General features: G+C 53.6%; 1 protein-coding gene across 1 annotated transcript; it reads left to right on the top strand.

Annotated features, from left to right (window-relative positions):
• Positions 1-183: 183 nt before the first annotated feature.
• Positions 184-12,739, top strand: DDX25 (DEAD-box helicase 25). The gene is made up of 12 exons (XM_045860289.1): positions 184-246; positions 850-916; positions 1,180-1,221; positions 1,918-2,053; positions 3,126-3,218; positions 3,331-3,433; positions 5,119-5,233; positions 6,162-6,339; positions 8,281-8,518; positions 9,524-9,686; positions 11,268-11,456; positions 12,625-12,739. Exons 1-12 carry the CDS (start codon positions 184-186, stop codon positions 12,684-12,686), a joined length of 1,449 nt encoding a protein of 482 aa, XP_045716245.1. The 3' UTR covers positions 12,687-12,739.
• The last annotated feature ends 3,069 nt before the right edge of the window (positions 12,740-15,808 follow it).

Here is a 15,808-nt window from a genome sequence, read left to right as displayed (position 1 = left end):
GCCCCCACCCCTCCCCGCTTCTTCCCCGCCCCCCTCCTCCCGGGAGCCAGGCGCCTGCGCTGCACCGCTGGTTGTCACGGCCAGGCGCCTGCCCCTGGAGGGAGCTCATTGGCCGCAGGGCCGGGCCAGACGTTCCTCGAGACGGCGGAGGCACGTGCTGGGGTCCGAGCGGTGACCGCAGCCATGGCGTCGTTACTTTGGAAAGGCGATCCGGGGGCGGCAGAGAGCGAACATGTAAACAGCTATGTAACCGCCACTGACCCAGAGGGCAGAGGGGTGGAGGCTAGGACAGCACCCTCAGAGGAAATCTGTGGGGTGCGGTGGGGGTGGGGAGTGGGGTACCTAATGGTGGAGGGGAGATGTGGAGTGGCAAGGACTTGGAAGAAGGCACCAAAAAAGGAGACCCAAAGAGAAAGGCCTCTGGTTTGAAAGGGCAAAATGAAGACACCTGTAAGTCCTTGAAGGGAAAGTAGCAGGTTGTCGCAAGCAGGCCCTGAGTTCTGTACTCTCCCAATTTGTCCATTAAGCCTGGGCTAGCTTCCTTCCATCTACCTACCATGCGCTTTCCTAGATACCTAGTCCCATCGTGTGTGACCCCCCCGCCCGCCCCCAGGACGGCCACATTTAGACTAGAGGGCCTGCAGTACAGGGGCAGCAAGAAGTCTCCTCCGGTTTCAGGGTGATTCATACAGAAGAACTGTTCCTGAAAGGAAGCCATTTGTACGTTAACATCGCAAGGGGAACAATATTTGGGCGGTCTTTCCTGCATTCCTTCCAGCCCCTGTTAGGGGTAGCACTGTGCTTAAGTCTTGCTTCCTAATGTTGGTTGAAATTTGTGTCTTGCAATAGTTTCCAAACCTCATCCCGCACCAGAAGGACCCTCAGGATATGAAGACTACTACAGTCCCAGACCTAGGTGAGTGCTGTAGGGAAGAGCGATTGGCCTCCGTTAAAGAGCGTTGTTTTCCTCATGTTCCTGGCAACTGAAATACATCTGGCTTCCTTAATTTAACATTCAAGGCTCTCCACTACCTTCCTGGTCTTTGTACCCACCCCTCCAAGGGGCGACCCTAACTGCCAGTGCACATGTAGAATCAGAACGAGAAATTGGCATAAAGTACTTTACATTTCTGCCGGGCACTTATCTTTACACTTACTGTTTCTCTTCCATCCTTTTAGATTTCTCCATTCATAACACAGAGGAAGATGAAGAAGACGTAGGTAAGAGATCAGTTCATTTGCTTGTATCTACTAGCATTGTTTCATTTCATCATGAGCCTCGTAATGTGAACACTGTGACCTCAACTGGAGAACTGGCTTTGCCTCCATTTTCTCTATAAATAGTGCATATCAGGAGAGATGCTGACTTAGGAGTGGAGCGTATTTCTTAGAGGATGTTGAAATGAAGTTTGTAGCAATGGGTTAAGAATTCTCAGCTGGTGACACACTGAAGCTGTAGGCTTGCTTGAAGTTAGAGGTTGGTGCAGCAGCAGAGCATAAGAAACTGGATCCTCCTGAGAAAAAAGGAACTCTCAGTGCTATGTCATTCTTTCTGGAAACTTATTTATTTTTTTAAAATATGTTTGAAAAGATTTTATTTATCTATTTTTAGAGAGGGGAAGGGAGGGAGAAAGCGAGGGACAGAAACATTAATCAGTTGCGCCTTGTGTGCACCTGGGATCGGGCCCGCACCCAGGCATGTGCCTGACTGGGAATCAAACCGTCAGCCTTTCATTTCCTGGGACAATGCTCAACCAACTGAGCCACACCAGCAGGGCTCCAGAAACTTACTTAGAAGGAAGACAAGAGTAGGAGCAGTTGTCCCGCCACTAAATGGGACGGAGCAACTTACTAGGTGTCACTAAGGAAGCCTGAATTCCCCCTGCAATACTCCCTTTTTTCTTCTTGCGTTTCTAGTGGATTTGGCAGCTAATTCACTCTTAAACAAGTTGCTCCGGCAGTCCTTAGTAGAATCCAGTCACAAAGTGGAAGTCTTACAAAAGGATCCCAAGTCTCCACTCTACTCCGTGAAAACATTCGAAGAGCTGCGGCTGTGAGTGTTTTCACTCTTTAGTGGGAAATGCTGGGAAAAGCATAGCACAGAACAAGCTAACCTCCAGTAACCACACTGCCAGGGTCTCTCCTTTGTGGTCTAATGTGTAATATTGAAATGAGACATGTACACTTTGCAGTCAATTAAAATACAGCTCGAACAGGAACACTAGGATACCTGCCTTGCTCAGCAAATAGAGAACTTTTTTGTGATAAAATATTTTAATCTTCCTGTGCAGAGGGAAATTGCGAAGCCAGACAGAGTTGTACCACTACTCTCCATACCAGAACCCAGACACGGGCACTAAAATGAATACCGTTCCCAGACGGGTTTGCGTTTCCTAGGGACTTATCACTTGGCGTTAAGGAAATGTACTTTACTGATAGGCACTTTTGTAAAGGGGAAGGATCCAAAATCCTAATACGTTTTCTAAATTCAAGGGGAAGCCTGCCTGCGGTTAAAAGTTGGCTGCCGGTAATCTGCCCATGAGTCTGCCAATTAAGCGCATCCAAAACGTGCAGGCTGTTGAAGGTGGAAGCGTTCCAGCCGGTTCACTTCACCCTCCTCCTGACGAGAGAAGCGTTCAAAAAGACTGGCGCGGAAGGAGGAGCTGAGAGTGTCTTCTGGCCCTGGGCCAGACTCGATAGATGGATACATTTCTGTCTTCTCTGGAAGTGGCTGTTAAAACATCAAAGTTTGCCATTCATGAAAAAGAATGAAATAACCTCACATAGTTCTTTGCTTAGGTGGGGAAGAAAACTCTCCTGGCAGATTGATACACTTCTGTCAGATGAGGTTTTCCTCTTTCACTTGGTTCAACAGAGTGTTCACCATCAATTTCTATTTCTCATCCTGGGCGTGTAGCATAGGGCATATTTGAGGGGTCCAGTTCTATGGGCGTGTTTGTATACGTTTTGGAGTTGAGGTGTAAATTACATATTTCTAGATACTACTTTTGAAGCTCAGCTACAAAGTAGCTTCACTTGGAAATGAACCTTTCAGGTTCGTATTTCTGAGGCTACGGACCAATCACAGGGTTTAAGTGTTTGATTTTTCTTTTTCTTTTTGACAGAAAGGAAGAGTTGCTAAAAGGGATCTATGCAATGGGATTTAACAGGCCGTCCAAAATCCAAGAGATGGCTCTCCCTATGATGCTGGCGCACCCGTGAGTGTCCAGGGTGGTGGTGTTCCACTTGGTTACTTTTAGTCCCTGATGCTCTGTTCACACCCAGGCCCTTGCCTTCAGTGTACGCCCAGTGGTCCCCTCTTGTCTGCAGACCCCAGAACCTCATAGCCCAGAGCCAGTCCGGAACAGGAAAAACAGCTGCCTTCGTCTTGGCGATGCTCAGCAGAGTTAACGCCCTGGATCTGTTCCCACAGGTAAGGGAGGGCTGAGAGAGACACAGGACTGTGTTCAGTGCCAGTGATACTTTAGGGACAGGCGACATTGCTGCCACAATACGTTTACAGTAGACCTGCTTCCCTGAAATCGTAGAGTGCCGGGCAGAAGCACGGGGCCGTGACGGAGAGCACAGGCATGCTAGTCGCACCGGCTCCGGTCCCAGCCTCTCTCCTGAGGAGCTGAGTGTCTTAGGAGAGGCAGCAGATCTTTCAGAGTCTGTTTCCTTGTCTGTGAAGGTGACATCCATAAGGGCCTGGGTTGTCGTTCTCTGTTCCCCCTGAATCCGAACACCAGGCGCGGCGCCTGGCCTGTAGGAACCACTGGTCCAACACTGCACGAGCGAGCGTGCGCACGAACTTGCCTGCGAGGGCGGCCCTGCAGATGAAAGGAAGCGTGTGCGCTGTCAGCACTGCACTCGCTCGGTGTGAAGGCCCGGGCAGTCCCCCGGCCCGCCTCACCCCTTCAGCAGAGCAGGAAACTGAGGCTCGGAGAGGGAAATGCCTCACACGGGTCACAGGTGTCAGAGTGGCTGAGCGGGGACGGAATGGCTCTGGCCCTGTCCCGGTCCAGCTTCCTCTCGTGGACAATATCTGGTCACTGCTCCCTCCCTCCAAACTGTTGTCATCCCCTCGTTGGACACGCCGAGTGCCTAAGCACTGAGTGCGCCCCATGCGGCGGGGAGGACAAGGGCTCTCCAGGCAGCTTCCACTCTGCTCGCCGGGAGAAGCTGAGGGTGTGACTAGCTGGAGCCAGGCGTGTGAAACCACGTGTGTGTGTGTGTGTGTATTTTAAATCCACACCTGAGGGATGTGTTTATTGATTTTGGAGAGAGAGGAACGGGTAGGGAGGGAAGCGGGGCAGGTAGGGAGAGAGAAATATGGATGTGAGAGAGAGATCAGTCGGTTGCCTCCTGTACGTGCCCTGACCGGGGATCAAACCCTCAACCTTGTGGTGTGCGGGACTGTGCTCCAACCACCTGAGCCACCGACCAGGGCAGAAATCACTCTTTTTAAAAGACCAGGTCTGTGAAATTTATATTTGGAGTTTGATACTATGAATAAAAATTCTTCAGGAAAAACTGTATTTGAGAAAAGATTTTTACCACTTTAGCCGTGTTTCCTTCTCCTCTCTACCACACACCTTCAATTGAAGCATCAAATATCACCAGCTTCTTCCCTCCACATCTTCCCTCATTGGCAGCCACCACTCACCAGGGGCTGGAGGCACCAGGGAGAGAGGTGGCGGGAGTGCTCGGCCCGAGATGCACGAGGGGGGTCAGGTCAGGCAGGGAAACAGCGCCCTGGGAATGGGCGGGGCTTTCACGACGTCTGGCAGGAGGTGATGAGGGTCCCACTGAAGCTGTCATTTGTCGCATTTCCTCTCTTTTTGATGGACAGCCTCTTTCCATTCCACTCCTCCCCCACCCAAGAAAGTGTACCCAGTAGCCTTATGTCTTCGTGGCCCTCAGAGAGGAGCATATAGAAGGCAGCTCATTCTCCATCCTTCAGCTCCTTCTCTCCTCCCATGTCCAGCATGCACCAGCGGCTAAGACCATCTTCAGCCAAAAACGTTTTGTCCTCCCCTTTCACGTCTGTGCAAATGTTAGCTGGATATCTGACTTGCGTGATGGCTCCAGGCATCTCCCCCCACCCCCCCATTTCAGTGCCTCTGCCTGGCTCCGACTTACGAGCTGGCTCTGCAGACGGGCCGAGTGGTCGAGCAGATGGGGAGATTCTGCGTGGACGTTCAAGTGATGTACGCCGTGCGTGGGAACCCAAGTACGTGCCCGCAAGCCGGCTTGGCTGACGTTTTAAGTCCTGGCTCCACCACAAACACGCCTGTTCCAGGACCTCTCCGCTCTCTTGCCTCTGAAATGGGCCGTGATGGCGCCTGTCCCGTAGAGTTGGTGTCAGGGTGACGTGGAGGATGCGGGTGAAGCCCTGCACCGCCCGTGCCTGACAAGGACCCTGCCCCCGCCGTTTCCACTCCCGCAGGAGGAGGCTTTCGTGGGTGCTTTTCTTTGGAGCTCAGTTGTTTGGTACAGAGCAGCTTTGACAGCTTTTCTGTTAAAGTATTACGTGTGTGTAGCAGGAACAAAAATCTTTAAAACGGATCAGGAAGTAAAAGAGAAAGTTGTTCTTCCTGGCCCTGCAGAAACCTGCTTCCAAAGACAACTGTGTTTCTGATAGCAGTCCTTTGGCCTTTGTTTGGGACTCATACGCTTACAAGTGTGCGTACATGCATTTGTTACAGTGTTTACAGCACCAGGATTATTTTTTCAGAGCGTTCAAAGACGCTTAGTGTTTGGGGCATCTTTCCACACCAGTGCGTAGAACCCCACTTCATTCTTTTGACCAGTGGTGTCAGATGCCACCATTTACTTGATGCCCCCTCTCGGTCGGTGCGGGGGTGGTTCCTATTGGGGGGGGCGGTGCTCACAGGACTTGCACCGCTGTGCCTGTGTTTCTGTGGGGCGGCGGGGCTGCTGCAAATCACCTCTGCAGTGACCCGAATATGCAGAATGTGACTGTTACCATAAAACTAGAACCTCAGGAGTTTATTTTAAAACTCTGATGCTTTAAAAACCACAGTGACCTCAGGGTTTGCACTCGGAAATGCACTTTGGGTCAGGAGACCTGCGTTGCGTTGCCCCGCCCCACGGGCTGCGTGCGTCCGAAGCAGCCCTCCAAACCTGTCTCTCCCCAGTTCCCAGAAGCACCGACCTCACCAAACAAATTATCATCGGCACCCCCGGGACTGTCCTGCACTGGTTTTTCAAGCGGAAATTATTCGACCTGACCAAGATTCGTGTGTTCGTCCTGGATGAAGCAGATGTGATGATTGACACCCAGGGATTCTCTGATCAGAGCATTCGAATTCAGAGGTAACCCTCAGACTCATCCTTCCTTCCTGGGCCTTCTGTCTGCATGAGGAACTTCATTTGTCGGCCACTCCTCCTGGTCTTTCCTGCCCAGTCCCCTGCTTCCTTCACGGTGGAAACGAGCGTAGGTTTCCTTGTTCCCTCAGCCCACTGGCCTCAGGCTGCTGGGAATTTCCACCTTCCCGACTGCTTTCCTTTTGCACCGCCCTTACAGATGAATCCACAGACTGGGTTTCACCCCCAAATTTGCCAGTACACTTTTTGTTTTATATTTGGAGTAAGATTGTAAAGAGAATTTATTGAAATCTGACAGGGCTCCTGTAGGGTCACAGTGAGGGTCACAGATAAGGGCACAGAGAGGATGGCCACCAAGCGCCTGCAGCTTGTGGAATGGATCCTGCCCTTGTCCCAGGCCCCTCCCTCAGGACCGCCTGAGGGGCTGGAAACTGCACAGCCCCAGCCTGAGATGGGCTGCATCAGAATTCCTGGGAGTGGGCTTCAGAACGGTGTCTCTCTTCTTTTTAAGTAAAGTATTTGTACGTTTAGTGTTATATTCAAATAGTATTCAAATGATAGTACTCAAAAGACTTGCAGTGAAAGAGATTAAGCCCCCTGCCCCATCCTCCTGGGAATACATCTCTGTTGGGATTTAACGTTCATGGTCGTACTGCTGTTTCTTGATGGGTGGTTTTTGTCTGCCGACTTCCCATTGGAGGAGGCAGGCATTCAGTGCTTCTGTAACCACCAGTCACTCTCCTTTCCCGTCCCCTGTAACACCTCCCTGCGCTTACAGGGAGTTTGTGTAAGTTTGTGTAAATTTTTTCATTGCCAGCAAATACCACTATCATTACGACATAAATACTGCTCACTGCTGAGCAGTGTATTACTCAAATTATGTTTTTCTCATAGAGCTTTTTTGGGCAGTGTACGTTGTTAGCACTGTGCCTGGGTGTGTGTTTGTGGATTCTTACCTTTTTGTGTCTGCAGAGTCACACTGGTGGGGTGTGGGGGGCCGAGGAGGGAGCACAAGCAGACCGATCGCCATCAGTGACTGAAGTCTCCGACTGTCGCTTGCAAAGCTTGGTGAAGAGTCAGGCCCGGCGGGGACCTGGGCTCTGTGACCTCTCCCTCCCTCTCGTATGTAGCGCTGGCAGCTACTTTTTCCGAGTGCCCTGTCTCCTCAGACGGGATTGCTCTCTGGGCCCTTTTTTGTTTTTGGAAATTAGCTTTGTACCGATGCGCAGACCAGGTATGGTGGTGTGAACGACCACAGACAGGCTGGGCCTGTGTAACTGCAGCACAGACCAAGAAAGGGAGCATTGCTGCAGCCTCGCCTGCAGCCCATCCTGCCACCAGCCCCTCCCCACCTCCCTGGGGCCGGCCTGCGTGCTGACTGCTGATGGCCGACTCCACACCTGTGTTTCGCCTGGTTTGGGACTTCACGTAACTCAGCCCTGCGTGCGTCGTGGCTTCACCTGACAGTTCACGTGCAGTCGTGTTTCTCCTCCTTTTCACTTACATCGGGTTCTTCCTGCTGCAAGTCAGGTTCGCTGTGGCTGCTGCTCTTCCCCTCCCGAGACCCAGGGCCCGCGCCTGGGAAGGACGGCCTCTGGGTCCCTCCCCCCCGGGAACGCTGCGCGAGTGGGTCACCATGAACTGTGCCTAGACCCTCACGCTTGGCTGCTCCTAAAGAGAAAAATGGGCGCGACAGCCCGAAACCCTCCAGAATACACATGTAAATTGTGCTCCTGAGCCCCACACTCAGCGTATGCGTTTTCCCCAATTCTGGGTCACAAGGAGGAGCCGGATGCGTTGCTCTTTGCATGGAGGTGCAGCCGGCTGCAGGTGCACCGTGGACACTCGCCCTGGAGCAGGGTGGGCAGTGGCTGGCAGCGGCCGGCATGGTGGCAGCGGGTCACAGCCTTCTCCCTGTCTTTCTCACAGGGCTTTGTCCTCCGGGTGCCAGATGCTCCTCTTCTCTGCGACCTTTGAGGACTCGGTGTGGCAGTTCGCGGAGCGGATCATTCCGGACCCCAACGTGATCAAGCTGCGCAGAGAGGAGCTGACCCTGGACAACATCCGCCAGTACTACGTGCTGTGCGAGGAGCCGGAGGACAAGTACCACGCCCTGTGCAACATCTACGGCGGCATCACCATCGGCCAGGCCATCATCTTCTGCCAGGTGACTGCCGGCCTGCCTTTGAGCACCTGGGCCTCCCTGCGGCGGGGAGGGGGGCGGGCAGTGACGCGCCGGGGCACCACAGCGCTGGCCCGGTGCTCAGCACGTTTGGTCTATCGTGCAGTTGGATCATCTCCAGAGTAACTGCGAGTACAGGTGACGTGTGTTTTGTGGGTGGAACTTAGAGAGATGAAGTCACGGAATGGGACTTCCGGGTGTTAAACAGATGGCCCCTTCTCTTGGAGCGGTGGATCCTGACACGTCCCCCGTGGGTCGCCGGTTCCGGTGGGGTTTCGGCCAGTGCCCTCGTCAGGTGGAGAACGTCCTCTTCTGTCCCTGACTTCCCATGAGTGAGTGGCCGTGCACCTGTCGCTGTGAACACTACTCACGCTGCTGTTAACGTTCACATTTATTTTCTGCTGTCTGACGTTTTTAGTGCTCACATATTTGTTTTATTTTCTCACTGCCGTGTGGACACTCCAAGCTCCACGACAGCTGAGCCCCATCTGCCTTGCTCTCCTGTCCCCTGTGCTAGGACGGCGCCCACCTGGCACCTGGACGGCACTGCAAACGTGTCTGTAGAACACAGGGAAGCTCGGCTCCGCCACAGCCTGGCCATGTAACCTTGGGCAGGTCACCCAGGCTTTTAAGCTTTGTCTTAAATTTTTTCAATGAAATGACGTAACTGCTTCATCAAATTGTTGCATGGAAAGACTTCAGCGGCACACCTGGCATGGAACATTCTAGAGTGTCTGATGGTATCACTGTTACATTGTCTCGCTTGCCATCACACCACCACGGGAGGTAGGGAGAGCAGTTTTGTTGCCTGTTTCTCGGCCGAGCAGGGCGTGACCCTTGGAAGCATGGAAGAAGCCCAAGCCGCACTCCAGGTGCCACTGGGGCAGCCTTGCCCGCCCCTCCCTGCTCACACGAGCACTGCGGGCACCTCCTGCTCGGCTTTAGCTGGCTGTGCTGAGCTTGCTTGCTTTCTTTTTTTTTATCCCGTAGACTCGTAAAAGTGCCAAGTGGTTGACAGTGGCGATGATACAGGATGGCCACCAGGTGGCTTTGTTGAGCGGAGAGCTGACCGTGGACCAGCGAGCGTGCATCCTTCAGAGTTTCCGGGACGGGAAAGAAAAAGTTCTTATAACCACCAATGTCTGTGCTCGAGGTCCGTGCGTGTTTAAAGTCATGTTTGTTGAGGTGATGGGTGGTAAAATTGACACCTTTGAGAGCATGGCTCAGTGCACAGCGTGCAGTGTACAATGAGTTGACAGACACACGAAAATACAGCACATTGCCCTCTCCCCTCCAAGCAGCGCCACCTTGTGGTCAGCCGCTGCAATGTCCAGCCCCAGGCAACCAGGTAGGTCAGATTTCTGTCTCTTGTTTGGTCTCTTCTAGATCTCATAAGAATTAAGTCATACAGTTGGTAGCCTTTGTGTCTGACTTGTCCATTTGACACAATGCTTTTGAATTTATTAGTGCTGTTGCGGGTCTCAGGTTCAGTCCTGGTCATGGCTGAGCCGTGTTCCCGTGATGGACGTGCCACAGTTAGTGTGTCCACTCAGCCGCTAGTGGTCCTTTGGATGGCTTCCATTTGGGGCTGCTTTGAATAAAGCTGCAATAAGCATCACGTGTAGGTCTTGTGTAGACGTAGGCTTTCTCTTGGGTGAATACCATATCTAGGACCAGGAAGTCTGGGTCACACGGTGAGTGCCTGTTTAGCTTTATCAGAAAGTGCAGACGGTTTTTCCCAAGGGGCTGTGTAGCTTTTCCTGTCCGCTGGCCATAGGAAAATTCCAGGCGCCCTGCCTTCTCGGCAGCACTTGGTCTCGTCGCTGTTCCGTTTCGGCCTTTCTCCTAAGTGTGTGTGTGCGGTGCCTCGAGTTTTCACTCGTGTTCCTGCCGACCGACGATGTTCATCTCAGATGCGTTTCTAATTTTAAAGACTGTTGACTCCTGGGGGGAGATGTTTGTGTTTTTAAGAGAAGGGATTTGCTGCTTTGTGCATCCCTCCTGTGTCCTCTCCTGGACCTGCCGCACACCCTGTTCATCCCCCACTGTTCACCAAGATAGGCCAAAAACCTGCCCCGGGTGCCGGCCCGGCCCTTGGGGAGGGGGCCTGAGAAAGGGCGAGGTGCTGCCTTGAGCCCTGACTGTCTGGTCTGGGTTTGTGTGTCGGGAGAGGAGTTTGCCTTGGGCTCGTGCTCTGTGCCGCACATGTTGGGCAACCGGCGTGCATGCCAGCACAGTGCCCTGGACGCGGCTGCGGTGCTCGTGGTGAGAGCTTGGAGGAGGGGAGGAGAGGAGAAACCCGCCCAGAAATTGCAGGGACGTGGAGGTGAGGCCGAGGAGATCTGACTGCGATGGAGCGATGGCCACGGAATGAGCGGAGCTGGGCCCTGGGACAGGCGAGGGGACAGGTGGCCAAGGGGGCTGCTGGCGATGCGGCGCAGCAGGAGCAGGGGGCGGCGTGGCTCTGCACTCCTGGGAAGAGCCCTTCTCACTGTGCGTGCCCACGCGCTCGTGTGGGCACACACTGGGCGTGTTCAGACTCCTGTAGGAGTGGCCCCCAGGGGTGTGGCAGGTGTCGTGGGCGTGCCCTGCAAGCAGACCGCCTGACTGGGGGCCCCTTGCGGTCACATGCAACCGGGCCTGTGACATGCAACCTCCCTCCAAGAGTGTGGGTCGTGGCGGCCGTCTCCTGAGGAAGAAGTGGCAGGAGCCCCCACTGTCTCTCCTCCTCTAGGGATTGATGTGAAGCAGGTCACGATTGTTGTGAACTTTGACCTCCCCGTGAACCAGCTGGAGGAGCCGGACTACGAGACCTACCTCCACCGCATCGGGCGGACCGGGCGCTTTGGGAAGAAAGGCCTCGCCTTCAACATGATCGAAGTGAATAAGCTGCCCCTGCTCATGAAGATCCAGGACCACTTCAGTGAGTAGCGTCCCTCCAGGGGGCGCGAGGGGTGTCCACGCTGCCGGCGGGGGCCAGTCAGGGGCTCTGACGCGAAGGGCCAGAGTTCCTGCCACGAGACAGGCGATCAGTTTGTGTGCAATGGTTAAATAGAAAACTTTAAGTCAAGGGGCATCAGTAATAGCTCAGATTTACCTGTCATTGCTCGTTCTGGACCCTGGAGCAGGTTTCTGTGCCCCGAACAAGGAACCAGGCAAAGCAAAGTCACGACATCCTTGGAGATTATATTCTGTCCCCAGCTTCCTCTTTTATTTACATTTTCCCTTCTCCTTGCCCCACCCTACCAAGTGGGCCAGTCCTGCACTCCCAGGTCTGCTGCCCTCCTCTGACCGCCTGCGGGGGCGCCAGGGCTGGCAGGCTGCCCCCTGGAGGGAGTGCCAGGGATGGTGTGCCCTGTGGTGTCCACCTCTCAAGTGACCCCCGGCCCCAAAGCCCATGGATGTGGCTGGGGAACAAGGCAGGAGGAGCCCGTGCATGACCTCAGATACATCACCCTCGAGGACAGTGGCCCTTAACCTTTGTGGGAAGCGTGGACACTCCCCAGGCACGTGTATGAGATTCGGCACAGAATCTTAAAGGGTTTGGAGACGACTGTCGAGTGTCTACAGACACTTTGGGGAGGTCGATTACATGCCCTGTGTTGGGATAACTGAGGAAGGACCTGGGGCACGGGGCAGGGGGGTCAGGGCAGGGACAGCCAGTGGGCCCCACTCTTGCTGTGTGAACCCCTAAAGGGCTGGTCTCAGGAAGTGACCTCGAGGGAGAAGCTTTAGTCCCCCGCCCTGCATCCATCCGCCTGTGCACACTCACGCACACACTCATGCCACTCCCCCACAGCTCAGCAGGCCCCTTCCCCAGCCCTCCCGTTGGCAGCGGCCTTTTTTCTGTCTCCGGTGTCCAGACACGCTGGTTCTGGGGTCTGGTGCCTCCGGTGTTGTTTTAGTTCATGTTGGTCGGTGGTTTGGACGCCGTCCCCTCCTCCTCTAGCCCAGAGCACGTCCCTGCCCACGGCTGTCCCTGCCAGGGCCTCGGGGACATGCGGTCAGCCGCGTCGCTGCGTTAGAGAGGAGGGGGGCTGGGCGGGAGGTGCAGTGGGCCCGTAAGAAGGGCGCTCCCCTTGTTCTTTCAGACAGCAGCATCAAGCAGCTCGACCCGGAAGACCTGGACGAAATCGAAAAGATTGGGTATTGAAGAAAGAACTTTGTCACTTGTAGCATTTCCTAGTTTATGGGAAAATATCCCGGTGGGGTTTAAAGTTTTGTGTTTTTTTAATGTGGAGGTTTTTTCAATATGGAAGTGCTGCTTATGGCAAAAATAAATGGGGCAGCCTTAGTATTAAGGACCTGACGTCTTTTTGAAACCAAACTGATGTGAAGCACATGATACTTTTGAATAAAGAAGCAGCATTATTTCTTATTCTAATCTTTTCATGGGTGAAATCGTCTTTGTGGGGGCTACTGGGATGTTTTTGTAGTTTATGAAATCTGAGATCACCCCTCCTGTAGACGTCTCATGACGCCACAAGGTGGCAGCAGAGCTTCGCTGTCCTGGGAAGCGGAGCAGATGCACGTCCTCTCTCCCAGCTGCTGCTTCCAGCCTCTGATGCCCGCCGGCCTCCAGGCGTGCCCACCGCATGCACACGTGCAAGCCCTCACACTGACACCTTTGCAAAGTAAAACAGTTCGGAGGAGAGGGCATTGTGCTTTTATTCATGTTTCTGCCGACATACAGAATTTCAAAAAGTTTTTCTATTCTGTTTCTTAATGTCTTCAAAATTATTTACTCCATCATGAGTTATGTAATAGGCTCTAAAAATACAGCTTTATTGTAGTCATGTCTTAGAAACAGGTAGTGGGGGGACTTTTTATTCAAGAAGTAACATTTCAAGGAGGCAGAGATTTTGCTTTTAAGAATTAAAAGTTGTATCTGAGAATCCTGGACATTTCCCTGCAAGTCCCAGTGAGATGCTGTCTATTTCTCACCTTTACCACTACAAAAATAAGCCCGTGCGCCTGGGAAAATGGGGAGATCGGTGCTCTCCCAGGAGGCTTGAGCAGGTTCTGCTGCCCATGGCCAGAGCCCGGGCCCCAGCCTGTCACCCGCCGCCCCCAGCGTCCCCATGAGCACCCACCATCCTGGACGGAAGGGTGTTCCTGCCACCTCTCCATTGGCACATTCCACACGCCCACCACCCTGCCTGTGTTTCATCCCCATGAGCGGGGCTCAGGAATACATGGAAGCCACCGTGTACCCCCCGACAGCAGTGTCCATGGCGTCCCCACTGTGCCAACCCCCAGGGGAGGGGACACAGAATGCTGCAGCCATCTCAAAATCCAGAGCCCAACAGCAGCGGCTCCGAATAAGCTGGTGTTCTGATGGACAGGGCTCCCGGTGGGCAGGTGGCTGCCAGGACTCACAGTGGGGCCCTCCCACCCTCTGGGCCAGCTTCCCAGAGGACAGGGTCCTCTGTGTCACCTCTCACGAGAGAGAGGGGCTGAGTGGTGCCCAGCAGCTCCGTGCAGTCGTCCAGCATGGTCCACTGGGGCGGTGACCAGTCCAGCTCGTGACCAGGTTCACCCGGACACCTTGGGGCAAAACACAGACTCCTTCCCCATGCAGGAAAAACCAGACTCTGGTGGGAGGAGCACAGAAACACCCTTCTGCACCGGAGCTGAAGGCACAGGTAAAGCGGGGGTGATGAGGGAGGGGACATCAAGCAAAGGAGTCCGGAGACAGTCTGCAAAAACCGAAGCTCCCCCCTCTGCACGTCCTCTTGGCCTCTCCTTACGCCAGGCCTGCCTTCCTCTCTGGCCTGTGACCAGTCTCCGTGTCCACTCAGGACCCGCCCTCAGCCCAGTGCCCTGTGCATAACAGGTTCAGCGTCTAGCTCCACGAACATTTGCTCTTGTCGAGTAAATATTCCTCTGCCGTTTCCGCATCTGCCAACATTCTTCCCTGAGGTTTCCATCCTAGCTTTGAACTCCAACTAGATAGGGCAGGATGAATAAATGTAGGGAGTGTGTTGAGATGTGCTGCAGTCTCACCGTCAGAGAATTAAGTTGGACTTTTCCATCATTCTCAGCACTGGGGGCTGGGGGGAGTCTGAATAGAACTGCATCCCCTCCCTTTTCAGTCCAATAGACTCTCCACCGGCTCCCCTCACAGATGTCTCCAGCAGCTCCTGTGTGGCCGCTGCCCCCACGGGGTCTGCAAACAGTGAGCATTCTCCTGCCTTGCCCTTTGCCCCCTGCTCCCGGCCCTTTGTCCCCAGCTGGCCAAGGAGGAACAGAGCCCCGGGCTCCGTGAGCCACAGAGGTCCGAGCACGCACTGCCCGGTGTGGCGAGTCGACAGCCCGAAGAGCACGCTGCAGGCTGCAGCTCCCTGCCGGAACTGCCAGTGACCCTCACGTGTGCACGTGGCCTGCCACATAGCACTTTGCAAACTGTAATTTTAAAAATTGGGTGGGGCTGAAGCACCGCTATGCATTTTTAACATGGTTTTCTGCCCCATCTTTATTTTTTTTTAAAGTTTGATCAATATTCACTCATATTTCAAACATTCTTTTAAGATTTATTTATTTATTTTTAGAGAGGGAAGGGAGGGAGAAAGAGAGAAAGAGAGAAACATCAATGTGTGGTTGCTGGGGGTCATGGCCTGCAACCCAAGCATGTACCCTGACTGGGAATCAAACCTGCGATGCTTTGGTTCGCAGCCCGTACTCAATCCACTGAGCTATGCCAGCCAGGGCTGCCCCACCTTTAAAAATGGCACTTTTAGACTCTTCTGTCTGAGGAACTACAGGAAGCAAGCTGGCGTGGGACAAGTCTTGGTTATGAGACCTGATGGTGTGTCCTGACCGCCCACGGAGGTGCCACGGCCCTGGGCTGAGCCGCCAGCCCGCCTGCACCCGCCCAGCAGCCTCTCGCTTCTGCTGAGGTTCACGCCAACCAGAAGCTCAAATGTGATGAGAAGGAGAAGCTCTGAAAAGATGGCTCTCTCCTCTTGAATTCAGAAAAACAAAGAATTTTCTAAATGAGAATCTTTACAGATTGGAAGTCTTTAGTCTTCAGAGAGAAGCGTAGGCAACTATCTCCAGCATTTCTCTTTGGGAATTCATATTTGCCTATAATTATTTTTATCCTCATCAAAGGACTTTTTTTCATTACTTAGAGGAAGGGAAAGAGAGAAACATCAATGTTTTGCAAGAGAGAAGATGTGAGAGAGAGGCATCGATCGGTTGCTTCCCGAATGCGCCCAGGCAGGGGATCAAACCCCAAACCTGGGTGTGTGCCCTGACCAGGAATGGAACCCA

Source organism: Phyllostomus hastatus, unplaced genomic scaffold, assembly GCF_019186645.2.
Source record: "Phyllostomus hastatus isolate PE091 unplaced genomic scaffold, TTU_PhHast_1.1 phas_scaffold_193, whole genome shotgun sequence".
In the NCBI taxonomy this organism is placed as follows: Eukaryota; Metazoa; Chordata; class Mammalia; order Chiroptera; family Phyllostomidae; genus Phyllostomus; species Phyllostomus hastatus.
The sequence above is the reverse complement of the archived record's forward strand: the minus strand, read 5'-3'. Positions and strand labels throughout refer to the sequence as shown.

Bases quoted from the DNA above. Each gene is read 5' to 3' on its own strand.
- DDX25 (XM_045860289.1), top strand. From the start codon at position 184: ATGGCGTCGTTACTTTGGAAAGGCGATCCGGGGGCGGCAGAGAGCGAA. The intron at 1,222-1,917 runs GTAAGAGATCAG...TTGCGTTTCTAG, and splicing joins GGAAGATGAAGAAGACGTAG to TGGATTTGGCAGCTAATTCA. The intron at 8,519-9,523 runs GTGACTGCCGGC...TTTATCCCGTAG, and splicing joins AGGCCATCATCTTCTGCCAG to ACTCGTAAAAGTGCCAAGTG.